At 33.3% G+C, this 27,467-nt stretch overlaps 4 protein-coding genes across 4 annotated transcripts; 1 reads left to right on the top strand and 3 right to left on the bottom strand.

The window, feature by feature from the left end:
• Positions 1-3,079: 3,079 nt before the first annotated feature.
• Positions 3,080-6,561, bottom strand: LOC114182616 (lamin-like protein). The gene is made up of 2 exons (XM_028069514.1): positions 6,107-6,561; positions 3,080-3,728 (listed from the first exon to the last, which is right to left on the bottom strand). The coding sequence occupies exons 1-2, from the start codon at positions 6,297-6,299 to the stop codon at positions 3,388-3,390; spliced, it is 534 nt and encodes a 177-aa protein (XP_027925315.1). The 5' UTR covers positions 6,300-6,561; the 3' UTR covers positions 3,080-3,387.
• A 7,767-nt stretch (positions 6,562-14,328) lies between these two features.
• On the bottom strand, positions 14,329-16,018 carry LOC114182065. Its single transcript, XM_028068814.1, has 4 exons — positions 15,347-16,018; positions 15,025-15,157; positions 14,861-14,961; positions 14,329-14,817 (listed from the first exon to the last, which is right to left on the bottom strand). The coding sequence occupies exons 1-4, from the start codon at positions 16,016-16,018 to the stop codon at positions 14,329-14,331; spliced, it is 1,395 nt and encodes a 464-aa protein (XP_027924615.1).
• Positions 16,019-19,569: 3,551 nt separating this feature from the next.
• On the top strand, positions 19,570-21,897 carry LOC114181551 (checkpoint protein hus1). Its single transcript, XM_028068031.1, has 2 exons — positions 19,570-20,222; positions 20,562-21,897. The coding sequence occupies exons 1-2, from the start codon at positions 19,704-19,706 to the stop codon at positions 21,003-21,005; spliced, it is 963 nt and encodes a 320-aa protein (XP_027923832.1). The 5' UTR covers positions 19,570-19,703; the 3' UTR covers positions 21,006-21,897.
• A 2,779-nt stretch (positions 21,898-24,676) lies between these two features.
• On the bottom strand, positions 24,677-27,152 carry LOC114180356 (lamin-like protein). The gene is made up of 2 exons (XM_028066659.1): positions 26,753-27,152; positions 24,677-25,306 (listed from the first exon to the last, which is right to left on the bottom strand). The coding sequence occupies exons 1-2, from the start codon at positions 26,946-26,948 to the stop codon at positions 24,969-24,971; spliced, it is 534 nt and encodes a 177-aa protein (XP_027922460.1). The 5' UTR covers positions 26,949-27,152; the 3' UTR covers positions 24,677-24,968.
• Between the last annotated feature and the right edge of the window lie 315 nt (positions 27,153-27,467).

The raw sequence follows: 27,467 nt of genomic DNA on the forward strand, positions 1-27,467 counted from the left end.
GATGATCAACAATTTATTGATGTGAGCATATGTGAGAAATCCTCGTGGTCAACAGGGGAATGGTGACTCCGCTGCATAGCTTGCATGGGCTGGATTCTGTTTACTTGGGCTTTTCTTTTAGGGCTATGTATTGTCTTGCCTCTAGGTTTTATTTTGAACTATTGTTGATCGACCTTCTTATTATACTCTCATGTGTGACAATTCTTTTAATTAGAGTTATTAATTAAATGGGGTGTTACAAACATTGAAGCTAAAATGTGTCAAACGGTGTAAACAATTCAAATACTATCATGAAATGTGCTTGAAACGTCAACAAAATTTGGTTAAAAGGATTGAATTCGCGCATTTTTAAAGGTGAAGGACTAAATTGATCAAAAATTTTTAAGAGGTGCTAATTCCAAATTTCACTTAAACTTGAGGGACCAAAAACATATTTAACCCTAAAAAAATATTTTGAATCCATCGTACAAATACTTGATTTTAAAATGGTTAATTATTTTCAAATGTAAAAAAAAAAAAAATTATTTTGATGTTAATCATGTAATGTTATAATCACAAGACATAGCAATATATTTGTTAGTCCATAAACAATTTTACATACTCTTTTCAAAACAGTCTTATGAAATTTACCTTAATTGCATTTTAGGTTTTTGTGAAAATCTCAACAATTTTTAAAAAGAATACACGATAATATAATGTTTCAAGGTTAATATGTTGTGTTTGCTTAAAGAGATTGATGCATGTATTTACTATCTTTTTTCTCCTCATATTCATCCTTACAAGTTAAAACTATAAAGAGAGTGCACTTGCTTTCTTTTGCTTTTGCTTATATGGTGGTGGTGGTCCTCAGCCTTTGTAACCTTCGTAGGTAAGTAATGAAATTTCCCTTTAGAGAAGTGTTGGTCAAGATGAAGTAGTGTTCTAGGGGGAGGTGTTGTTGTTGTAGGGGAATTCAATTAGCTAATTGGTTCCATGAGGTGTTTTGTGTTTACGTAACTGATTCTCATGTGTCTAGGAGTGATTTTTCGTGTGTGTGTGTGTGTGTGAGAGAGAGAGAGAGAGTGTGTGTGTGTGTGTGTGAGTTAGAGAGCTATGTCATTGTGGGAGTCATGATGGTTCATGATATGTGCAGTGTGGGTGGGTTCTGAATGTGCTTATTTTTAACCAAATGATGGATGCTACAGGTTGAATATTGGAGTTGTGTTGCAAGTTGGTCGAGGTGTTTGTTTGGTGTGTGGTTGACAGTTTATGCTCTTTGTTGTATGGTTCATTTTATAGTGGATCTAATTTGACCAAATTTGTTATGTAGGTGGTAGATTTTGCTAAGGAGTTTTCCTGTTGTTGTGGTGTGGTTGTTTTTGCTGCAAGTGGATCTAAACGATGCTTCCTATTTGTATTTGTCTTCAAGAGGTAACTTAGTAAACTTTGTATTAGTTTTACCATAAAGGGTAATTTAGTATATTTTATATTTTATCTATCACGTCAAATCATTTACAATTTTTTTACAAAATTCACCCCACATTCACTCACTTTAACCTCCAAATACATATAAAAGAATACATAAATTTATCCATTCAAATCCATCTTCACATATTTTGTCTAAGGTGTCAAATTGTAGATCATATGCAATGAAATCTGTTGACTTTAAAAAAGACATAAAATAAACAAAAATTAAATAATTAATTTTTTTTATTTTATACTATTTGAAATATATGCATATGAGATAGTATTATGACTTAAATAATTTACCTTTACAAATTAAATTTTAATTGTTAATTATAATGAAATTATTTTAATTTATCAAATTAAAAATATTAATTAATTAATTAAAAATTATTTATATAATTAAATTTTTTTATTACATACATATATAATAAATCTTGAAAATATAAAATAAAAAATACCAATTTTTAAAGGAAGAAGTTGATATTTAATGTTGAGGGTATCAAAATTAAGGCATAAAGGAGGGGATAGAGGTAAAGACATAAAATAATGAGGTAAGTAAGATGAGGATGGTAAGAACAAGGCTATAAGAGAAGGAGGTGACACAAGATATTAGAGGAAGGGAAATCGAAAGAAAAGTCAATATAGGAGTTGAAGTGAAAAAAGAAAGATCGAGAATGCAAAAGGTGCATTAAGAAAGATGTTCGCTATATAGATACATGATCGAAAGGATGAACAATGAGAGATAGGAAGTTAGCATATGATAATTGTTGCAAAATATGGATTTGGTAGACATAATTGACATATCATAGGCAGTTTTGAAGCATTTATTATTTACAAAAATAAGGGAAAAATATAAATAGACTATTTATATATGTAAAAGGAATGTGACATATTATGGTTAGAATTCAAATTAACCAATAAGAAAAATGACAAATTCAATTTATGATTGGTTCAATTTCGGTCACAATTTTTGTAAATTTCCTTTATCAATTTTACCTTTGATAATTTAGTTTGTTGTAATTTTACATTTTACAATTTACATTTTCAATTTTTCCACTTTAATCCATCTTAATATTCTCCATTTTTTCTTTTCTATCGTTTAATCTTCATATGTAATTATATAAAAATACAAAAAAAAAGTTTAATTATTGAAAAATATATATATAATTTCATGATTGAAATCTACAATAAAAAAGAATTAAGTGAGTTAAATATATTTTTAAAATTAGTTCACAGTATAAACAATATTCACTTCAATTTTATCTTAATTGTAGAATCTTAAATCAATACACTCTGATTTAGATTAGAAATCAGTCATTTACTAGGCCAGTTGAAAAAAAAAAAAATCCACCTCAAGTTGATTACTTTCACCAAAAAAAGAACTAAACAAGGGTCAAATCAAAATCCTTGACAAACAACTTAATAAAACAAGTCAAGATTTTCAATTCACTTTACTAATAACAACAAAATCCGGATCAAAATAAACTTAACTTCCAATTTTTCTATCCATCATAATTATAACAAAAACAGAAAAAGAAAATGTTAGAACCAATTGAATTAATAAAACTAGACTAAAAAGAATTAGAATAGTGAAATCTAAACATCTCAAATTAAAACAGTTTCAAGATTTTAAAAATGTTTACATATATACTTTTAATCATAAAAAAGAGTAACAAAAGTTATAAGATAAAATCAGAGCATATAGAAGATGAACAAGGTTTTTTCTTCACCATGACCAAAAGCATCCCTGTGGGCTAGTTAGAATGCAACATGCACAAACCCTAAAAACCTAACATCTAACCATCAACACAACCTTTCAATAACAAACAACCATATCAATGCTTCTTCCCAATGTTATCATCGAATATTTCGATTTTCTACCGAGTTGTTTTGTGTTGTCCTCCGTTATAGCTCAGAGAAACCAAATTCTCGTACCAGTACCTAAAATCCATCGATGAAAACCAAGTTGAGAAAACAAAGCACATTAACCAGAATGGTCCAAATGCAGGAACACATGAGTGAGGGCAAAAGAGAAGAAGACACCGCCATGGATGATGGTGCTGGTGCCATTGCAGGAAGTTGTTGAACATTGACAGCAACTTTCATGCCATGGAAACAGTAGCCTCCACCTGAGAGGTAGTAATAGGTCCTTGCCTCTGTCATCTGCACCACATCACGACCACCTCTTGTCACGTTGCTTATGAAGTCTCTGTCTATGCAATTCTCGTAGCTTGTCTCGTTCACCTCCAGAACATTGAAGTATCTTTTGTCAAACTTGAACACTTCGCATGAAATTCATTGCATTAGCAGATATATATTTGTAAGAACAAAATAAGACAATCACTTATGCATGTCGTGTATATATATTCCATATTCCAACACCAAGAACTATATGTGAAGATATATTGATATAGACAATGATAGTTTGACTATTAAATTTCGACAACTTTATCTAATAACATGATGTGTCATTTTTTAAGTGATTTTGGAAGATTGAAAATGAGAAAAATAAAAAATGAAAAACTACTTAGAACATAACACCTAAGATTATAAGAAAAAGTTGTCAAAATTTAGTAGTCAAAAGATATTTTCCTAATAATGTTTATCTGAATTTTCTGTCTTTAAAGTTTGGTATGCTTTATTTTTAAGGTATATAATTTTAATTAGTTGATCACAATTATCTTAATGATGATGTTCCATTTTATATAATTTTATTTAAACATACAAATACTAACACAATGGTTTTAGTTAATTAGGTCTTATTTTTTTAACAAGTTTAGGGTGACGAGTAGTCCAGATTTTTTTTTATGTGATGTATATTCAAAATATACTGATTTTGATATATTAAAACCTGATGAGTATCTGAAAAGTATATTATAGGAACAACACTAAAAAAACCATAAAATAATCCAAATTTCTAACTTTGATATTTTTGTAAGAGGATAATAGAGAAACAACAGTAAAAAAGTCATAAAATAATCCAAATTTCTAATTTTGACATTTTAAAAAAATAATACATTACAAAATATCAAAATCAGTATCTTAAAAGTACAATAGAAAAACAAAAAACCATTAGCTAATCCAAATTTTCAGGGAGCTTGCTAGATACATATTCTAAAGATAAATCAGAGTGAAAATTAAAAAAAATCATAACCTTAATTTTAGTTAAATTTGCCTTTAATTTTCATATTAAAAATTATCTTTTTAGTATATGTGATTTAAAGAGAAAAAAATATCTCCCCTGCCTAAATGTCTTCTACAGTTACCAAAATTTAATAAATGGATATTATTTTGAGTTAAATTTGGTACTCAAAAGGAAAAGTAATGTAGGAAGTTTGATGATAAGAAGGCAAAATGAAAACAAGTTATCGAGAAATTGATTTGTAATTAATTATTAGGTTAAATTAATTATAGCTATATATTTGGAACTCATAAACTAAAAGGAATTTTTTTTTTAATTATATAGCTGAATAAAGAAATTTTAAATTTATGAGATCAAAAAAAAAATTTAGATTTATGAGATCAAAACAAATTTATACACAAAAACACATTTAAATTTATTCACATTCTCTATGCTGAAAGAGGTTAAATTAAAAAACCAATTAACATGTTGTATTTCAGTCCATTCACATGTCATATAATGGTATGATTCTTGTATTATTTTTTCTATTTATCAAAACAAAAAACAATATTATATATATATATATATATATATATATATATATATATATATATATATATATATATATATATATATATATATATATATATATATATATATATATATATATATATATATATCCTTATCCAAAATTTAAAGTACCTTTAGTTTTATGAAGCTTTCAATTGGCTATTACAATTTTTTTTGTCCGATATTTATATCAATGTGTGATTTTGAGTTAAAGCTTCCATTCTCAACGTTTTGAAAGGAAGATTCTTCTTCTTTTTCTTTTCTAATGTGATCTTATGCTTCTCTTGACTATGCCTTTAACTTTTTCTTTTTACCATATTTACTATATTTACTTTCAATACTATTACTTAAGGTTAATCTCTTCCAAATACCCAAATATTCCATTCCAAGCTCAAGAATTAATTATCACGTTTAATTGCCACATAATTATGGCAAAGTTTATGAATTTAACTAAAGGGTAAAAGAGTACTATGCTTTCTTTTTATACTCTCTTTTGTAAATATGAATAGAATGCTTATTCAATACTCCAACTCACCATATAATAATGTATTTTTCATCACAAAAACCACATGACATTTGTAAATATTAGAAGATCCAATTGAAAAGTTCTTAGAGAGCCAACAACATTATATCATATATAGTTTGTAAAATAAGAAAAAAAAAAACATAATGTTTTTAGAATAATCTAATGATTTTTTTTTTATATATGTGATTTTGACTAATAATCTTCTCTCATTCGCACATAATCATGTAAAAACATAAATGTTTCTGAATATTATGACTCCATATATGAAAATTGATCAATCTCAAACCCTATTGTGACGAAACCCTAAAGAGAAACAAATCATGATTATGGTTTAGAGAAGAAAAATAAAGATAGAACAAAAAATAGATGAAATGTTAATTATATCATTTTTTTTCTTGGAATCAAATTAAGAAACATAAAAAGGTATATATGTATGAACTTACAAAGCCAATCTCCAACATAGACATGTTGTTGAGCAGACCATTGAGTGTAGTTGACATCATGATTGATCCAACCTTTGGAGCCTCCCACCTTATGAAGCATCGGATTTCCCATCACCACCAACGACAACCACCCCATCACCACCACACTCGCCACCGTCGCTGCCGCCACTGTCACATCCTTCCGTATCGTCATTGTTCGATCGTACAAACAACACGCAGATAAACAGATAGATAGATATATAGATAGATAGATTATCCGGTTAAGAAAATCTCTACAACTCTTAACTAGAGTTTGTTCTCTTCATCACAAACATAAATGTGTCTTAAATAGTGTGGGGGAAATGAGATGAATGAAGCAGTTGTATAAAGAGGAGCATAGATAGTGACACTTTTTAAAGTGTTATGAAATGGTGCATAAGAAGAAGAACAGCCTCAGTGACACTGAAACGTAAAGTAAAGGCGTTTGGAATCAACAAATGTTATTGGTGCATTGTTGGGACAATGTAGGATCCCATGGTTTTTGTTTTTGTTTTGTCTTTTTCTCTTCATGGAATTGAGTGTTAAGGATTAATTAACACACTCAATCTTGTCTTTTAATGCAATTAAAGTTCGTAATAACTGCCAAATTAATACTAACCATGATGGTTGTGCAATCAGGCCATAATTAAGGATGCTTCCACTTTAAATCCGGTGTAACGTTTTGCTTATTTTGATATTTTAATAAGAAAATATTTTTATTACTATTTAGTTTCTGTCACTTAATATTCAGTTAATTAAACTTTTTATACTTTTACTGCTTCAAATTTTTTAAAGCAACAGTCCCTTCACCTTTTGTCAAAATTTAAAGTAATGGGATTAACTTGTTACATTAAAAGGCATGAACATTATTTTATTACATTAAACAATAAAGTAAACTTTGCACTTTTAAATATTTTAACAAATTATAATTTTTTGCAATCATAATGATTTTAATGTTGAGAGAATCAATGATACTTTTGTTTATTACTTTTTTATTTGCATATTGTTTTCCTATAGGTGATGTTGACAATTTTAATAATGACATAAGACTAGTCATCTCACATATTTTTATGTAGGATTACAAAATAAAAATATGAAAAAACATATATGACATTTTTATAAGTCAGTGTAATTATTTTACATTAAAGATTTTAATATTTGATGTAAATTTTGACATTTATAATAGACTCGTATGCATAAATATTGAGTTTCACATTGGATCAAAAGAGTCGTACGTAAATCTATTTAATATTAAGGTATTGTGTTTATTTTTCCTTAAACTTCTATGACACGACTTTTCTCTTTTTCGTGTGGTAAAGGTTTTGGAAATCATTTTGTGGTGTGATTCGCTGGTGTTAGATGTTCTGTAGTGGTAGGTGTTTTTATTTCGATTGTATTAGAGTATTTATGAGTCCAAGTGCATAATTATATTATATAAGTGTTTTAGATTTTTTACACTATTGAAATTAAAATCATGTGTGCTTATTCAGTGAGGGTTAAGATCTCTAATAATATTGTTTTCATCCATTTTCATCATTAATGGAGTCATTAATATTGTTTTCAAGATGTATTTTACATAAGATCTTATATTTTATTATAAAATTGTCACTATTAAACTTATTATATGAGTGTATTATAATTGTCATAATAAGTCGTCCTACAATCCAAATTTTATATAACTGTTATTCTTTATTTCGAGAGCTCTGATAGGTATGAATAGACTATAAAGAGGCACGAGTGGTCATGACTTCCCAATTTTTTTTTCTTTTTTTAAATTATATGTAATATATATTAGGAATATTGGAAATTGATGATAATTTAATTAAGTATTTTTTTTTCTTTTATAAAACACAATATTTAAATAAATAATAAAACATAAATCAAATTAAATGTACAATAAAGAATACAAAAATTATTAAGATAATTTTTATTTTCTCTCTCATTATCTTGCTCTCATTTCTCATATTCTTTTTCAATGAAGAAAAAAATGTAACTCTCTCTTACTGATAGTGAAATATTAGTTTAATAGTGAACATTATTTTTCATCTCATGAGTCTTTTGTATATTCATTTTTTTATGAGTGTAGAACGAAAAGTAATGTATTATTTATCTTTTCATAATCGGTTTTTAATCGTGGTTTGATTATCACAGATTTTTCTTTTAGTATGTACGTCTCTCTCAATTTTTTATTAGTTTGTGATAAATTATTCTTTAGTCCTAAACTTAAAAAAATATAGGTATACTGCAGAATAAAATTAAAAATGAATTTCTTGTCCACAATATTGTTATTTTCATTGAAAAATAAATAATTACAAATTTTAGTTCTTATTCAATTACTGATAAGTTAAAGAATTTGAAGGAATTGTTATTTTCAATGAAAAAGAAATAATTACAAATTTTAGTTCTTATTCACTTATTGATGAGTTAAAGAATATAAAAGAATCAAGGGCTTAATGAAAAAGAAATAATTACAAATTTTAGTTCTTATTCACTTATTGATCACTTATTTTGAGTGTGCGTGTGTGTGTGAGTGTGTGTGCGTGTGTGTGTGTGTGTGTCATCTCACATAAATTTATATTAAATATTACAATAAACATTACTTTATGTTTTTGTGTTAGATGTACTACATCAATTAGAGTTAAGGTAAATTCACAATATGTAAGAGGGTGAAAATCTCACATTACAAGCCAATTTTGAGGTTGAATTAGGCTTAAAATCCACTTCTTATCATGGTATCAAAGCCATAGGCTAGAGTTTATCTTAGCGAGATTTATTATTTGTTGGGTCTATTGTTCCATCAACTATCAGGCCGCTATCAGACCACTCATTAATGTTTCACGCACGAGACATATTCGTATATACCTCGACATGAGAGAAGGGTGTTAAAAGTTCCAAATCGACTAGAGATAATGTCAAATCACAATATATATAATTAGGTGTAAACCTTATTTTACATACCGATATGTAATTAATTATAAATATATTAAGTAAAAAATTTATTTTATATTAATAAAAGGAACAACCTAAAGAAAAAAAACCAGTACATTATTTTAAAATTGTTATTTATTAAATGCATTATATATATATATATATATATATATATATTTTGTAGAACATTTGTTTATATTTTAAAATATTTGTACATCAGGACTCTTATATAATGTTTTGACCTAGCTCATAAAATATTAGGATAAATCCAATTATATCTTTAGGACGACAACAACCAAAGAAATACATTTTTTTACTGTAAAGCTCTAAATTTATACCATGGTGATCATGGGTTATCTTTTTCAACACCTGTGAAGGTCATATAAGGCATCCTTTTCCTTTTAGGGACTTTGAACACTGCGTTGACTGTAACATCCTAAAAAAAAATTACTTTAATTAAAATGTAACAATATAAAAGAAGCTTAATCGTTGCATCATTAATTATCCGAAACGCAGGAAAACAAAATTCAATATTCAATGTGACAATACTCAAAGGAAATTAAACCAAAAGTTATTACAAGTTTCCATAAAACCATAAAATAAATAGTAAAAATCCCTAGCTCTAACCCTGTTAGCCCTCACTCCGCAGTCCAGGCACCATCAGCATCATCTGTATTATCATCTCCTCCCGTGTAACGAGTTACACGATCATCGCCAAACACAACCAGAAAGGGTGAGTTCAATAATATAAGAAATCACATAAATTAAATAATATAAAACACCCAAACTTATTATCATATTTAGACCTTGGTTACATTCACAACACACCCGAAGGCTTTTCAACCTCTAACATACAACAAGGTTAGCCATGGACTCAGGATTTCATGATGCTCATACGAACCTGCCCGCTTGTGGTCCTGCCTCTACAAACCTCCTCGCTCGTAGTCCTATTCTACGGACCTACCCGCCCATAGTCCAACACATGTGATCCTCAAGCTACGTACCTCCCCGCACGCAACATCTCTCAACTGTGAGCACGAAACATACGAACCTAGCTCGCTCGTATCCCCACAGGAGAGTAATTGAGTATGAACCTCCCCGCTCATACCATCACATGTTATCCACCATCCATGAACCTACCCGCTCATGGCACAGCATCTTCTGATCCACGTTTTCATCAAAGAGTACAAACATTACACACAAACTGCACTAAACTCGCTTGGGCTAGAAGCCTTAGCTTAAGCGACCAGGCCTGTCTCGCTTAAGCTAAGCTTCCTCGCCTGAGCGAGCGTGCTGCCAGGGTTAATGTGCGAAGGCTCGCTTAAGCGAGCTGGCCCCGCCTGGGCGAGATCTCCCTTCGCTCAAAACAACATCACTCGCCTAGGCGACAAGACATCAGAACACACACTCCTCAGTTGCAATTTCTCGCTCAGGCAAGTACCTCTCACTTGAGCGAGGTACTCTGTCGCTCAAACCATGAGCTCCTCGCCTGAGCGAGTCCCTCGAGCACAACCTCCCCTCTACGCGATTTCTCACCTAAGCGAGCGAGATGTGCAAACATAACCCAAAATTTTGTTTCTGCTATTCTTGCCTAGGCGAGCCTATTTAGCTCGAGCGATAATAGCAAATACTCTCCCTGTCATACACGCAAAAACCTTTACCCAAAAACCCAAAACCCCATTCAACTATGTCCAACAATACACCACAGGATTCAACATTTTGTGCATCATTTGAACATCAAATTAGTCACTCCAATTGCAAAAACAGACCCTTAACACCAACAGTACCGCAATTTCCCCAAAATTCCCATACAATGCATAACAAATTGACCCAACCACATAGAAACAATTTCACCACTGATTCATACCAGAAGAAGCACGAAAATTCATGATCAAACACAGTTTATACATGCATTTCAAAGTATAAAAAATTCACAATCATAAAACAAGCAAGAGAACTCCCCTAACCTGAAATTTCTTGCTCAATTGGGTCTTTTAACCTTAACTTTGCACTACCACGAATAATTCCCCTTTGCTCTCAAAAACTCAGATTTCTTGGTTCTCTTTGACTCCCCTTGGCACCCCAAACTCGTGCTGCCCTTTCACTCTAGATTTCAGACTTCACTAAAACCCTTCTAATTACCCAAATTTCCCTTTTTATATGGTTCTTAATTATGGTTAATAAAAAAACGAAAAAGGCTTTTAATTAAGTATAATTGTCTTTCATATCTCATTATGGGTTGTTGTCTTTCCCCTCCCTTGGCTGCCCAAGAGTTCAAGGCAATTGCACAACCAATTCAACCAAATCACATTTGTGATAATCCTCAATATTTTAGGATTTCATTATCACATTTCACACTCAAATATATCAATAAAATAATTGTACACATTTAAAATAACACACAAAATTGACATACTTAGGACTCGAACTCAAGTCCTATCACACAATCAAGTACTCTTAACCACTTGAGCTAGTAGTTTTCCACGTCATAACCTTCTGCATTAAATTCCTTAAAGGATTTCTTTACCCGCATTTATTAAATAATTATTTACTTAACTATTTAATTTTCTCGGGTCTTACATTCCCCCTACCTTTAAAGATTTTCATCCTCGAAAATAGGACTTACCAGGAAACAAGTGCGAATAGGATTGCCTCATGCGATCTTCCATCTCCCAAGTCATCTCCTGAGTAATCTCCCAAAGCACTTTCACGGTTTTGATCTCTTTCCCTCGCAGCTTCTTCACTTGCGAGTCTAGAATCTGCACCGGTCCAGTGTTCACAGTCAAATCCTCCCTGATCTGGATATCGTCTGACTCCGCATGTGAGATGGATCTGTTATGTATTTCCTCAACTGAGAGACATGAAATACATTATGCAGATTCACCAAGTGTGGTGGCAGGGTGATCTCATAAGCTGCAGCGCCAATTCTCCTCAAAATCTGATAAGGCCCAACAAACCTCGGAGTTAACTTCCTTGATTTGATGGCCCTTCCGATACCTGTTGTCGGTGTCACCCTGATGAATATATGATCCCCAGCCTCGAACTCTAGAGGTCGCCTCCTCTTATCTGCGTATGATTTTTGTCTACTCTAAGTAGCCCTCATTCTCTCCTGAATTGCCCTAACCTTCTTAGAAGTCTGCTGTAGAAACTCGGGACCCAACACCAAAGATTCTCCATCCTGATTCCAACACAACGGTGTCGTACACCGTCGCCCATACAACGCCTCATAAGGTGCCATACCTATACTGGAGTGATAACTATTGTTGTACGTGAATTCCACCAATGGAAGCATCTCACTCCAATTTCCCATATGATCCAGCACACAAGCCCTTAAGAGATCCTCCATGGACTGGATCGTACGCTCCGACTGCCCATTAGTCTGTGGATGATATGCAGAACTCATCCTCACCTGGGTCCCCAATGCTGCCTGTAGAGACTGCCAAAAGCGAGATGTGAATATCGGGTCTCTGTCTGATACTATGCTAGCAGGCACATCATGCAACCTAACCACTTCTCGCACATACAACTCGGCCAATTTATCCAACGATCACTTCTGATTAATAGCGAGGAAATGAACACACTTTGTCAAACTGTCCACTATTACCTAGATTGAGTCATGCCCTTTAACAGACCTCGGCAAATGAGTCACGAAGTCCATGGCAATATTATCCAATTTCCACTGAGGGATGTCCAACGACTCTAGTGTACCCCCTGGTTGCTGATGTTCAATCTTGGCCTTTTGGCATACCAAACACGATGCTACGAAGTCGATAATATCGGTTTTCATACCATTCCACCAGAAGGACTGTTTCAAATCTTGATACATCTAAGTCATACCTGGGTAGATGCTAAGACGACTTTTATGCCTTTCTTCCATGATCTGTTTCCTCAGTCTCCAATTCCCTGGTACACAGAATCTATCTCTGAATCGTAAGATACCATCTGACCCCATCCTGTAATCCTTCCCTTTCTCAGTCCCTATCCAACTCACAAACTGTTGCAGCTCAGCATCGCTCTTTTGTTGCTCTCGGATGGTCTCTAATACATCACTGGTCAATGTTAGAACACTGCATCTGATGGAATCTTCACTCAATTGTATACCCAGATTCATATCTCTAAGCTTCTCAATCAATTCTAGCTCATTCACCATCATGGCCGATATATGCATCCTTTTCCGACTCAAGGCGTCTGAAACAACATTTGCTTTACCAGGGTGGTAAAGCAACTCAAAATCATAGTCCTTGAGGTACTATATCCATCGTCGTTGTCTCATATTCAACTCCTTCTAATCGAATAGGTATTTCAAACTTTTATGGTCACTGAAAACCTGGAACTGGGAGCCATATAAGTAGTGTCTCCATGTCTTAAGAGCAAACACTAATGCGGCCAACTCTAAATTATGGTAAGATAGTTCTTCTTGTGCACCTTTAACTGCCTAGAAGCATAGGCTACTGGTCTCTTCTCCTGCATCAGTACGCAACCCAACCCATGATAGGATGCATCATAATACACCTCAAATTTCTTACTTGTGTCTGGTATAGCTAGCACCGGAGCTGTCGTCAATCTCTTCTTCATCTCCTCAAAGCATTCCTCACATTTCTCTGTCCATGAGAATGGTTGGTCTTTTCTGGTAAGTTGGGTCAAAGGACTCACCATTTTAGAAAATCCTTCCACAAACCTCTTGTAGTACCCAGCCAAACCCAAGAAGCTTCGTACCTCAATCACAGTCTGTGGTCTTTCCCATTTCAACACCGTATCAATTTTGCTTAGATCTACCGCAATACCATGTGTTGAAATAACATGCCCCATAAACTATACCTCTTCTAACTAAAACTCACATTTAGACAGCTTACCATAGAGCTGATGTTCTTTGAGTACTGCCAATACTACTCTAAGATGATCTGCATGTTCCTCCTTGTTCTTGGAGTAGATGAGAATATCATCGATGAACACCACCACAAACTTATCCAAATAGGGCTGAAAAATCTGATTCATATAATCCATAAAGATTGTTGGAGCATTAGTCACTCCAAATGGCATTACTATATACTCGTAATGTCCATACCTTGACCTGAATGCTGTCTTCTGGACATCTTCCGGTTTGACCAAGATCTGATGGTATCCAGACCTCAAGTCAATTTTGGAGAACATACATGTCCCTCTTAGTTGATCAAGCAAATCATCAATCATCGATAGTGGGTATTTGTTCTTTATCGTCAGTTTATTCAATTGCTGATAACCTACACATAACCGAGAACTCCCATCCTTCTTTTTCACTAGTAACACAGGAGCTCCCATGGTGACGCACTAGGTCTGATAAACTTCTTCTCTAGCAGATTCTCGATCTGCTTTTTCAGCTCTGCCAACTCCGCTGGTGCCATTCTATAAGGAGCGGCCGACACTGGACCCGCTCTAGGGATTAGATCAATAGAGAAATCTATATCCCTACTTGGTGGCAATTCGGGTATTTTATCAGGAAATACGTCGACATACTCGTCCACCACTGGTATACTTCTGATCTTTTCCTCTGTGCTCTTCTTTTCTCCTTGAGCCACTATCATGAAACAAGTAGCTCCATCTTCCATTTCCTTCAAGGCTCTGTGAGAGGAGATCAACTCAATTCCCTTTGACTCTGGGAACACCACCCTGTGTTGTCCACAATCAAAGACTATGTGATTGTTTGACAACCAGTCAATTCCTAATATCACGTCCAAACCCTCCAAAGGCAAGCATATGAGGTTCACCTTGAATCGTCTGCCCTCTACCTCCAACGAGCACCCAACACAGGCAGAATTAGTTGCAACCTACCCAGATGCTGGTGTCGAGACGATCACCTCGCACCCCAGAGTCGCAAGTCGACAATCCCAGTTTCTTCACGCAGTCGTGGGATATGAAGGAGTGTGAAGCTCCTGAGTCAAACAGCACTAACACACTGTTACCATACAAAAAACAATAATCTAGAATGAGATTACCTGACCGGGAGGCCTTAGTGCTGGTCATGGCGAAAACCCGGCCTGCCGCTCTCGGCCTATCAGAGGAAGGTGGTTGAGATCGTGATCCGGGGGTGGACTTCTTATTCGAACACTTGTTAGAAAAATGCCCCGGCTAATCACATGGATAGCACTTACGAGTGCCAACACTGTTGCTTCCACTGCTCGTTGGTTAAGTGCAATCTCTCCTCAGATGCTTTCCTCCACAATTATAACATCTCAACTTCTGCGGGGACGATGTAGGTTGACTATAGGGCTTCTTCTGATTTCTGCCCTCTACACTGCTCCTCTAAGGTCGACTAACCCGACTGGGCCCCATCTCTAATTGTTCCAGGCTTTTGGCCTGCTCGACCAAAACGGGAAACTCTCTGACCCTCAAAGGCACTATAATGCTTCGCAACTCATGTTTCAAGCCGCCCTCAAACTTCCCGCAGCGCCACTCCTCGGTGACGGTCTGTGAGTAGAACTTAGATAGGTATTCAAACCTCTCCACATATGCTTGCACAGACAAGCTCCCCTGTTGTAGTGTGAGAAATTCTGCCTCGCGCTCATGTTTAGCGCTGTCAGGAAAGTACTTCTCCAGGAACCTCCTCCTGAAGTTGGTCCATGACACCTCCTCCTCCTGGGTCTGCATCTGTTGTTGCATCCCCATCCACCAATACTCGGCCTCAATCACTAACAGAAAGGTGGCGAATGTGAGTTTCTGCGCCTTTGTGCATTCTATCACCCGAAAGATCTTCTCGCACTCGCGTAACCACGCGTCTGCCTCATCTGGGGTAGCCTTCCCAGTAAATTTGGCTGGCTTATGACGCATGAAATCCTCCATCGTCACAGGTTTCACCGGAGGAATCATCGCTCTAGGTTGTGTTGCCACTGGTTGCATAGAGTCCACCATCCTATGGATCGCATTAGCAATCTCATCAGCACCTACGGTATTCCTACGTCTCCGGTTTGCCATAGCATGTGCACGCCACATTGTTCAGCTGTTAACATTAGACAGCTGGAATTAAAATAAGGACTACTAGTTACCAACAATCACTAAAATACATAACACAGTTCACAGACAATAAACTATTAGCTCACTCCCCAAATTCCCCAAAAATTCAAAACATTTGCTTTAATACCAAATGTAACATCCTAAAAAAAATTACTTTAATTAAAATGTAACAATATAAAAGAAGCTTAATCGTCGAATCATTAATTATCCCAAACGCGGGAAAACAAAATTCAATATTCAATGCGACAATACTCAAAGGAAATTAAACCAAAAGTTATTACAAGTTTCCATAAAACCATAAAATAAATAGTAAAAATTCCTAGCTCTAACCCTGCTAGCGAGATGTGCAAACATAACCCAAAATTTCGTTTCTGCTATTCTCGCCTAGGCGAGCCTATTTAGCTCGAGCGATAATAGCAAATACTCTCCCTGTCATACACGCAAAAACCTTTACCCAAAAACTCAAAACCCCATTCAACTATGTCCAGCAATACACCACAGGATTCAACATTTTGTGCATCATTTGAACATCAAATTAGTCACTCCAATTGCGAAAACAGACCCTTAACACCAACAGTACCGCAATTTCCCCAAAATTCCCATACAATGCATAACAAATTGACCCAACCACATAGCAACAATTTCACCATTGATTCATACCAAAAGAAGCACGAAAATTCATGATCAAACACAGTTTATACATGCATTTCAAAGTATACGAAATTCACAATCATAAAACAAGCAAGAGAACTCCCCTAACCTGAAATTTCTTGCTCAATTGGGTCTTTTAACCTTAACTTTGCACTACCACCAATAATTCCCCTTTGCTCTCCAAAACTCATATTTCTTGGTTCTCTTTGACTCCCCTTGGCACCCCAAACTCGTGCTACCTTTTCACTCTAGATTTCAGACTTCACTAAAACCCTTCTAATTACCCAAATTTCCCTTTTTATATGGTTCTTAATTATGGTTAATAAAAGGTTAAAATACCTTTTTGGTCCCAATTTTCGTCAAGTTTTTTCAAATAAGTCCTAATTTTGGTTTTGTGTTCAAATAGGTCCCAATTTTCGTCAATTATGTTCAATTGAGTCCTTTTTTGCTAACACCGTTTAAATCATTAACGGCATGAACAGTGACTGCCACGTGTCATTTTGTGGTTTTTTTGAATTTTTTTTTATTTTTTTTTAAATTTTTTATTAAATTTTGTTAATTTTTTTTAAATGTACACGTGTCAACTTAGGAGTGTGCCACGTGTCACTTCGTGATTTTTTTGAATTTTAAAAAAAAATTAATTTTTTTTAAATGTCCACGTGTCAACCCAGTAGCCTGCCACGTGTCAAAGTCAATATTCTAAATTCAATTTGGTCCCTATATTTGTTATTTTTGTTCAATTAGGTTCCAATTTTTGTTAACATTAACCAATTTGATCCCTCTCCAAATTAAAACCAAATTTAATTTTTATATTAAAATTCATATTTTTTATTAAATATCTTTATATAATATATTAAAATTCACATCATTATAACTTTGATATAAAAATTAAATTTAGTCACATCTTCTATAGGACCAAATTGGTTAATCTTAACAAAAATTAAGACCTAATTGAACAAAAATAACAAATAGAGGGACCAAATTGAATATAGAATATTGACTTTGACACGTGGACATTTAAAAAATAATTCAAAAAAAATTCAAAAAAATAAAATAAAAAATTCAAAAAAACACAAAGTGACACGTGGCACACTTCTGGGTTGACACGTGTACATTTTAAAAAAAATTAAAAATAAATTAAAAATAAAATTAAAAATAAAAAATAAAAATAAAAAAAAAAATTCAAAAAAACCACGAAATGACACGTGGCAGTCACTGTTCATGGTCGTTAATGATTTAAACGGTGTTAGCAAAAAAGGACCCAATTGAACATAATTGACGAAAATTGGGATCTATTTGAACACAAAACCAAAATTAGGACTTATTTGAAAAAACTTGACGAAAATTGGGACCAAAAAGATATTTTAACCTTAATAAAAAAACGAAAAAGGCTTTTAATTAAGTATAATTTCACAACCAAATCACATTTGTGATAATCCCCAATATTTTAGGATTTCATTATCACATTTCACACTCAAATATATCAATAAAATAATTGTACACATTTAAAATAACACACAAAATTGACATACTTAGGACTCAAACCCAAGTCCTATCATACAATCAAGTACTCTCAACCACTTAAGCTAATACTTTTCCATGTCATAACCCTCTGCATTAAATGCCTTAAAGGCTTCCTTTACCCATATTTATTAAATAATTATTTACTTAACTATTTAATTTTCTCGGGTCTTACATTGACATACTACACCGCTCTGAAGTGCTTCTTCATGGTCGAAGATAATGCTCCTCTTCGAGCGAATCCTTCCGATATGGTATTTATGGTTCCCTAACTAGGGGCCTAGCATCTGAACGTCTTTCTTCGTGTGGTGTTGGATCCTCCTTGTTTTTATCTTTACTATCTTAATCTCAACGACCTTCCCTCCTTTCTTCATGCCTTTTGGACCTGCCTCGTGAGCTGCCAACATCATTTCTTTTCACAAAGTGTTTGAGAGATGACTAGCTTGGATGAATTCTTCCATCTTGTCTTTGAGGGTTGCACACTCATCAGTGGTGTGCTCCTAATTATGGTGGAACGTACAATGTTTCTTCATGGCAACATTTAGTAGTGTTTATGATTTTCTAAGTGGTGGCATAAAATCTATTTGTAATGCCTCTTTTAGGACACAAGATCTCAAGCCATTTAAAAGTGTGTAACGTGAGAATCGGAGAGGCTTAGACTCTCTTTGGTGGAACCCACCCTGTTTGTACAAAATCTCGCTTGATTCTTTTGTTTTTTAACTAACATGGTCTCGACTCTGATATTGTTTTTATTTTCTCTCATCTCTTTTAGTTGTATGAACTTTGCAGCTAGCTACCTTAGCTCGTTCTTGCTTGTAGTCCATGTTATGCACAAATCGTCGATAAAGAGTCATGATATCATACATGTAACCATGTAGTGAAAAGTCAACTTTCCAATTTGAAGTGAAATAGTTTGGATATTAGTTAAATTTCATCTACCACCCATGGAATCATAGTGTTTAGAATACCTGAAAAACACTATAGTTAGTTCACCATAAGTATTTATACCATTGATTTGAGTGTTTCATATAAAAGAAAAGTTGTTAAAAAATAAGGTTTTTTAGTCAAAATTATTAATTAGTAAAGCCAATAAATACTTTAAATTGAATATCTTTTGAGATCAATAAATAAATTCAAAAATAATATCTAAAATTAAAGCATTTCACACAAAGAAAATTATCAAATCTAATGCTAGTATTTATACAACTTTTCAAATTAGTTACTGTAACAATAAATAAGGTTTATTTTTCTTTGAGGGATGTAATGTAATACTAACTCAACCCGGTTTGATCAAACAGACTGACCGGTCCGGTTTTCTGAGCAACCTTCTAAACCCCATTTTCAATGAGTTCTCTCCATTCCCATTTTGTTTTCCTCAAAAAATAAACCGCTGAATTGAATCAATTTTCCCACCAAAAACAAACGCAAAGTTCTTCACTGTCTTCGTTCATTCACCCAACTTTTCAATTTCTCCATTGAAATCGTTTCCGCCATGAAATTCAAGGCCTTCGTCACCGACAACGGCGTCAACCTCCTCGAGAGGCGGTTCCTCCCCGCCCTCGAGAAAACCGGAAAATCCTGCCACCTCTACCTCACGCGCGACCACGCGCTCTTCCTCCACAACCTCCTCAACGGCGACGGCGTCCACTCCGTCGCGCAGTTCCGCAAGGAGGCGCTCTTCCACGACTACCGCATCTCCAGCAACAACGACGACCGCATCGCCTTCGCCGTCGACCTCTCCCTCCTCCTCCGCGCCCTCCGCAGCGCCGTCGCCATCGCCTCCGAGTACTCCGCCTCCTCCTCCACCGCCACGCGCCTCGAGATCAAGCTCGTCAAGAAACTCTCCCCGAACTCCACCCAGTCCATGCCCTTCCTCACGCTCGAAACGCGTGGCTATAAGTCCGCCGTGATTCAAGACATTCCCATCTCCAAACCCTTGTCGCGGGCGCAGGTTACCGAGCTTCAGAGCGCGCTCGATTCGGCGCAGAATCTCCCTCCAACACTCGTTCAGGTTCATATCTACAGTTTAATCGTGTTTTTTGATATTGGAGAAAATTGCAGACAAATGCTGATTGTTGCGGTCAAATTGCCATGATATAGGAAGTTATTTTGAAATTAAAATTATTGTGCGGTGAAGAGAATCTAATTTATTTGTAAAGATAAGAGGAGACTAGTTTGAATTGGTAGAGAGAGATTTTCTTTAGCAAGTTACATTGCAGTAGTAATGTGTGAATGAATCTCCTATTGAGTTGTGATCAGAGAGACTGTGTAGTCGTGTTTGTGTGTAAGAGAAGATGAATCAGTGTAAATTTGAGTCTTTTTCACTCATTTAATTTCGACATCCATGCAGGTGCCTGATTCGAATCAATTGTTGAACTTGGTGGATCGGATGAAGCAGGTGGGAGATGTTGTGAATGTGTTCATAAGTAAGCATGGGGATTTGAGCGTGCAGGTTTCGACCACACTGATCAGTCTGGGTGCTGAGTTTCGGAAACTGGCGGTGATTGGAGAGCAAACAAATGCCCCTTCTGAAGATCAAAATCTCAGTGCTCAGACACGATCTTCAAGGTCCATTTCAAGAGGAGATGGACAATCTGTGCAAGTGAGTGTGAAGCACTTCGCCAAGAGCCTCCAGTGTCACTTGGCCAGACCAGATTGTGCTTTCTACGGGATTGGTCCACAGGGCAGTTGCCTCACAGTCATATTTCAGTTCTTCATTCCAGGCACTCGCGAGACTGATAAATCCATTAGCTTGCATTGCAGGCTTCCAGTTCTTGATTCTGGTTCTGGCTAAACACCAACACTCTTCCTGTTATGTAAGTTCCTTTTTGATAGCCTCAGAAATTGAGTTCAGAAAATGTTATGTTGTTAGTGTTTATAATGACTGCTGTGATAAGCCTTTTAACTAGAATAGTGAACTAATTTCTTGTATGTATGACAAAGTTTACATTATATAGTTGTATAATGTGACAGATGTTATGTTAGGGTACAATGTTATCTTAGTTAATGTGAATCATAAGTTAAGGGAGCAAATTAGGTTATTGAAAGTGTTCAATAATGTGAAATTGAAAGAGTGCATCTAGAGAAATCTACTTTAGGTCTTTGCATATTTACAGGTCATTCCATAATCAATACTTTAGCTCTTTGCAATTATACGGGTCATTCCATAATCAGGACTTTAGGTCTTTTTCACTTGGTGAAATTCATGTGGGGTTTATTGTCCTAATAATTGTTTTAGCTCCCTAGAGAAGAGTGGATATTTCTGTTTACAATGATTTGTGTTGAGAAAATGTCTAGTTGATTAGTGTTTACAATGACTGCTGTGATAAGTTTTTAACGAGAATATCGAATTAATTTCTTGTATGTATGACAAAGTTTACATTATATAGTTGAATAATGAATGCTGTCTTAGTTATCCTGATGTGAAGCATGGATGAAGAAGGTAAGAGAGCAAATTAGGTTATTGAAAATGTTATTCTTTTCAAGTCAGTGATAATGTGAAATTAAAACAAAGTGCAATCTAGAGAAATCTACTTTTAGGTCTTTGCATTTATACAGGTCAATCCATAATCAGGACTTTAGGTTGCCTTCCCTGTAATTGGGGTACTTTAAGAATCACTTTAGGCCTTGATCTGGATTATAAAAATGTATAACAATATTACCAAATTGAATGGTGAAATCATGAAAACCGTATTAGTTATAATTATCTTATTGTAATGGTGCATTCGATAAATGAAATAGAATTAAATAATTCGAGAAAATTTATTTAAGAAAATTATGAGTCATGTATTAGAATATGCAATAATGAAGTGTCATGTAGATTTGTGTACTTTTATAAATTAGTTTTGTTGTATCCACCTTTCTTTACCAAATTATGTTTGAGTTAACCAGTTTTAATATCATGTTAATTTTGTATTATTTAAGTTCATTTTAATTTTATTACAAATAAAAGTATTGATATAACTTCTTAATATATTTTCACAATTAAGTATCGTTTTTAATTCATTATTATTTTAATTTATGTAAATAATTATTTGTGATGTTTTCAATTTTGAATATAAATTGTCATGAATATCATTTACTTTGATTTTAATTAAAATACCTTCGTATTATTTTATCTTATTGCATGTTTATAAGAGATTAGCTTCATGTGTAATATATATATATATATATATATATATATATATATATATATATATATATAATTTTTTAGTGTAACTCTAATATAATTATTCTTTATCTTAACTATTTTTTAACCTAAATGTTAAAGGAGTTATTTATTAGAATAATTAAATTAAAAACATTAAAATTAAAATTTATTCTCTTAAATTAAATTTATAAAATAACTTAATAAATATGATAACATTGATTATAATCAATCTGGATTATTATAATTTGATATTTTATTAAAAAAAATTCAATTGCTTAATTATGTAAACTGATAAATGGAAATTCAATCACTACAATTTATAACATTACCAATTGAGTTTTTAATGAATTCAGTAATATGACAAAATTAAAAGCATTAAGCGAGTGTCAAATAACAATCCTTTTAAATTATCAATTAAATATGAAATTAAAATGAATTTAAGAGAATTACAATCAATAAATATATCATAACCTATCAATTGAAATTTCAAACTATACATTTCTTGTTTCTTTAATTCATCATACTTGCTTATAAATGTACTACGATGACTAGAATTATAATAAAAACTATCATCGATCTTATACCTTCAATAGATTAAAATAATTTTATTATTTTATTGTTTATGTTAATAATTTTACATTTAAACTTCCACATTCTTAGACTAAAATTAATCTATATCGAAATTAATTTATATTTTAACGATTCGAATAATTTATATTTATCAATATTTTTTAATAAGATTCCATCAATTTATACAGTCCAAATTTTAATAGTTCTTGAGAAATATTGTTAACGATATATAATATCGATTACTTTTTACTCATCAATTTATATATTAAAACGCATTAAAAATAATTACATTGTCAACTTAAATTTAAAAAATAATTTTTGTCCTTAATTTTAGTAGGATTGCAAAATTTATTTTATTTATGATCAGTTTGTAGAATCCAATGACACGCGTCATGAAATAAAGGGAAATTTTCAATTACATTTCACTTACACAACCTAACAAAAGAATGAAAAGTGTAAAGCTAAAAACATGTCGAAATAATTAATTTCTTAAAAAATAATATTCATTTTTTTTATCTATGAATTAATGTACGTGTTAAAAAGTTTACAACAACATATTCACACGGTTCAAACAACATTATATAATACAACGGAATAAATAATATAAATTAAAAGAGATTTTTTTTTTATATATTATGATATGAATATTTTCTTTGTAAATTAGCTTTTACTGGAAAGTATGCTTGCTAAATAAAAATTGGTTGAAGTTATCGTTCATTTCTTCATTTGCTGAAATAAACAAATATGAAAAATAAACAGTGTAATTTCAATCATAGAATAAAAGAAGGGAGAAAATTAATCTTCATTCTTCGTGTGTGTATATATAAGAAATCAGCATACATAATGTAAGTAAGATATTTTTAATATAAACGATATAAAATTGAATTTAAATACATTATGGTTTAATTTGGATGAAAATAGATATTATAATTAAGTTGAATGTTCAAAGAACAAAATAACTAGTAACAATTTTCTAAATTACTATAATTATGTATTGTTTGACTATTCTCAATTAATTTCAATGTTGTAACCGTATAATGTATATATAGTGGAAATTTGAATAACACTATATACTTACATTGTTAGTTTGAATCCTTCTGTTCATAAAAAAATGATTAACTGAAATTTTGAGGGACCATTTTGCAACGACTTTGTGTGTGCGCCCCAAGAACATGTCTCAGCCAATAAAAAAGGATTAACTTTTTCGAGACAAAAGATCACCGAAATGAATTTTGTCTCTTCAAACGAAGTTTAAGTTAAAAACTGAACCATTAATTCCAAGCTTAAGAAATTTGCTTTGTTCTGCTATCTACTCTAATGGTAGAACTTTATGATATTCTGCAATGACTTTGTTTTGCTTCACAGAACAGAAAATGTAGAAGAATGAAGCAAAGTTTTAATCAACAAGTAGATACAATAGTCAAGTCAAATTGTTGGTAATAGATTTAGATTATGACACTTTTCTTCTTCCTTTTGCAGATCACATGAATTTTAGTCATAATATGGTTCTGTTCAAGTAAAGTCAGATATGAACTGTATCTGTATGTTTGACAATAAAGTCTAATCTGACATCTAAATGGCAAAAAAACTTAAAATTTCTTAATTATATGAAAAGGGTCTTCTAAATACGTATTAATTTGGGATTTCAGTTTAAGACATATGAAAACATTGAAGAAAAGTAAAATGAAGTGATGATGCTGCAAGCACATGCAGAAGGTCCTACCAATCCTAAATCATGATACAGATTCCCGCAATTCCCGCACTTGAATTCTCCAATAAATCAAATTAATTTAAACCAGTTTGTGTCATATTTCTGACCATAATCATGCAGAAACACAACACATTTTGAAAATCAAACACAGACACTACCTAACTTGCTGAAAATCACCCTTTTGTTTGACCCATTTGAGGCCAACCAACAACTACTATCACCATGCAATGCAAGCAACAATTGCCTTTCAACAAAAAAATAAAATCAACTAACACAACATTAACACTTATCCAATGGTGTTGTTCAATGGTGGTGTGTGGTGTTCACTACCAGAAATGAATGAATGCATCCCAAGCTGCTCCGACGGCAAAAATGGCCGGCGTGAGGAGAATGTGGCCGGTGGAGAAGAGTGTCGGCGCGCCGGATTTTATAGGGGCGGCTTTTGGCGGAGGTGGTAGCTTTTCAACATGAACAGCTATCTTCATGCCACTGAAGCAGAAGCCTTTGCCACTGATGATGTAGTAGGTTTTGGTTACGTTTAGAGGAACCACATCTCTTCCTGCACCCCTTGTCCAGTTTTGGAGTGGATGATCAGAGTTACAAGTCTCATAATCGGTCTTGTTCACTTCCAGCACGTTAGCTTGGTTCCTGTCGTAGACAAAATCTGCAAAACAGACATGGTTAGCATGAATATATGAACTAGGAAACATTGCATTCCATAAAATCTTGGTTTGGAACTCAAAATATGCACACAAACACCACACAAGTTTGTTTATTGCTACTACTAACAGCTGTTTTGTGTGTTCTATAACCAAAATTGAGGTATGAAAAGATAATAAGAGTACAAATCAAAACTAGACTAGAAAACTCACGAGATAGAAAAGATAATTGTTAAGAGATGGACTTTAAGCCTAACTCAACCCTACAAAATCAATGTGAGGTTTGCACCCACTTATATACTGCAAACTTGTCTTATCTCTAGTCGATAAAAGATCTCCAACCATAATGAATACCTATGCTATTACCATGTTTGGATTACCCTTAGCCTCATTGTAAAAGTACTTTGAGACTACAAGATACATAGAGTGTTCTTCAAAAGTATGTTTTACACTTCAAGCATGTACTTATGAAGTCATTCTTTTAACTTTACTTCACTTCATTTTTTCTGTGATGTTAATTGATGGGAATATTCAGCTTAAACTTGTGGTTCATTTGGGTCAATTAGTGAACTCATAAACTTGAACAAGATGCTATAATACGCAGAATATGGCAGCATAGAATGCATCCTGCCACAGCGAAAAATTGTTTAAAGGTCAAACATGACCTGCAATTCTCTATACTTTTTCACATTTCAATTGCTTGATTGATATTCCACATTTTTGTTCAACCATTCACATTTTTGTTCAACACCAGGGGACAGAAGATGCAACAACAATGAAAACCACAAATTAACTTACATTCACACCAAAAGTAACCATGAAAAATTTGACAGCACAAACATGAGGAATTTAAGGTTTCACTTTCACTGAAAGAATGAAATACACGAACAAGCAACAGAATAGAGATGTTAACTAAGGATTTGGAAATGCAGACCAAGTCAACAAAAGCACAAAAAGGGATCCAAATTCAAAACCCTATTTCTTATTAACACTCCCTGTAGACAGAAAATATCAATTAAGAAATCTAAATGAAACGAGACAGGGAGAGTGGAGAAAAACTCCAACACCATTCCCCTAAAAACACAACTTTTACAGTTCATACATACACACAACAATTCCCAGTTCTTCTACAATACCATCCAAATTCTTTCACTGTTCTTATCCACCCAACATGGCTTCAACGAAAGACCCAAATGTTAACTAAAGACAGAAAAGAAAACCAAAAGATCTGAAATTGAAACTATCAAATGTGCACCCTCTTGCTTCAAAAGACAGAAAATTCAGCGATGAAAACAAAAAAAGATAACAACTTTATCTATTTCATCCAATCCTCGTACTAAATCAGATCCGGTTCACAGAGACACTGCAGCAACACAACACCCATCACGGAAACAAAAGTCCATTCACAGAGAAAAAACACATTAATAGATAAACAGAGAAAGGGAACTTACAGAGCCAATCTCCTAGGTAAAAATGTTTTCCTTTAGCCCATTCAGTGTAGTTAATATTGGGGTTCCAAAACTTGTTATCTCCAACGGTAAACTTTGTAGCAGAAGCTTCTGGAAGCAATAGAAGAAGTGAGAAAGCTAGAAAGAGAAGCACAATGGGTGGAGAAAACACCCTCTTCTTCATCCTATCCTCCATCATCACTTGCTAGCAGTTACCCTCTTCTCTTCTCTTCTCTTCTCTTCACAGTTCAACAAACTCTGGAACACTCTGTCACAATGTTCTGTTCTTTTGGCCTTTTAAGGACTTCTTTTGGTTCTTTTGGGGCTTTTTTTAATAGCATCTGTTGTGTGAAAGTTGTCTTTTTTCGTTATTTAATCTCAATTTTCTAGGGTTGTTGTTGCTTTCTAGATCTACCACTGATTTTGTTATCACGATACACGCTGCAAATTGTACAGCTTTTAAGGTATCTTCTACGTAAAAATGGGGTTTTTACTTCCCAGGGTTTTGAAGAAGTAATTATTTAAAATAAATATCAGGATATGGATAGTGTTATTATAGAATCATATTTTAAAATGTAAGTTTTATTTTTAATTTCTTTTTAAATTTATTAAAACTGTGTTGTAGGTTAGATATATGATACACTCTCAACTTATTAGAGTTAAGTTAGATATATCTTTTAAAATGATTATTGGGAGTAAGACTTACATATTATTAGGT

Source organism: Vigna unguiculata, chromosome 4 (assembly GCF_004118075.2).
Source record: "Vigna unguiculata cultivar IT97K-499-35 chromosome 4, ASM411807v1, whole genome shotgun sequence".
In the NCBI taxonomy this organism is placed as follows: Eukaryota; Viridiplantae; Streptophyta; class Magnoliopsida; order Fabales; family Fabaceae; genus Vigna; species Vigna unguiculata.

Bases quoted from the DNA above. Each gene is read 5' to 3' on its own strand.
- LOC114182616 (XM_028069514.1), bottom strand. From the start codon at position 6,299: ATGACGATACGGAAGGATGTGACAGTGGCGGCAGCGACGGTGGCGAGT. The intron at 3,729-6,106 runs GTAAGTTCATAC...TTTCATGCGAAG, and splicing joins CTATGTTGGAGATTGGCTTT to TGTTCAAGTTTGACAAAAGA.
- LOC114182065 (XM_028068814.1), bottom strand. From the start codon at position 16,018: ATGTGGCGTGCACATGCTATGGCAAACCGGAGACGTAGGAATACCGTA. The intron at 15,158-15,346 runs GTTAGTCGACCT...CCATGTGATTAG, and splicing joins TAGAGATGGGGCCCAGTCGG to CCGGGGCATTTTTCTAACAA. The intron at 14,818-14,860 runs GTAGGTTGCAAC...TGCTCGTTGGAG, and splicing joins GTCTCGACACCAGCATCTGG to GTAGAGGGCAGACGATTCAA.
- LOC114181551 (XM_028068031.1), top strand. From the start codon at position 19,704: ATGAAATTCAAGGCCTTCGTCACCGACAACGGCGTCAACCTCCTCGAG. The intron at 20,223-20,561 runs GTTCATATCTAC...ACATCCATGCAG, and splicing joins TCCCTCCAACACTCGTTCAG to GTGCCTGATTCGAATCAATT.
- LOC114180356 (XM_028066659.1), bottom strand. From the start codon at position 26,948: ATGATGGAGGATAGGATGAAGAAGAGGGTGTTTTCTCCACCCATTGTG. The intron at 25,307-26,752 runs GTAAGTTCCCTT...TCTGTTTTGCAG, and splicing joins TTACCTAGGAGATTGGCTCT to ATTTTGTCTACGACAGGAAC.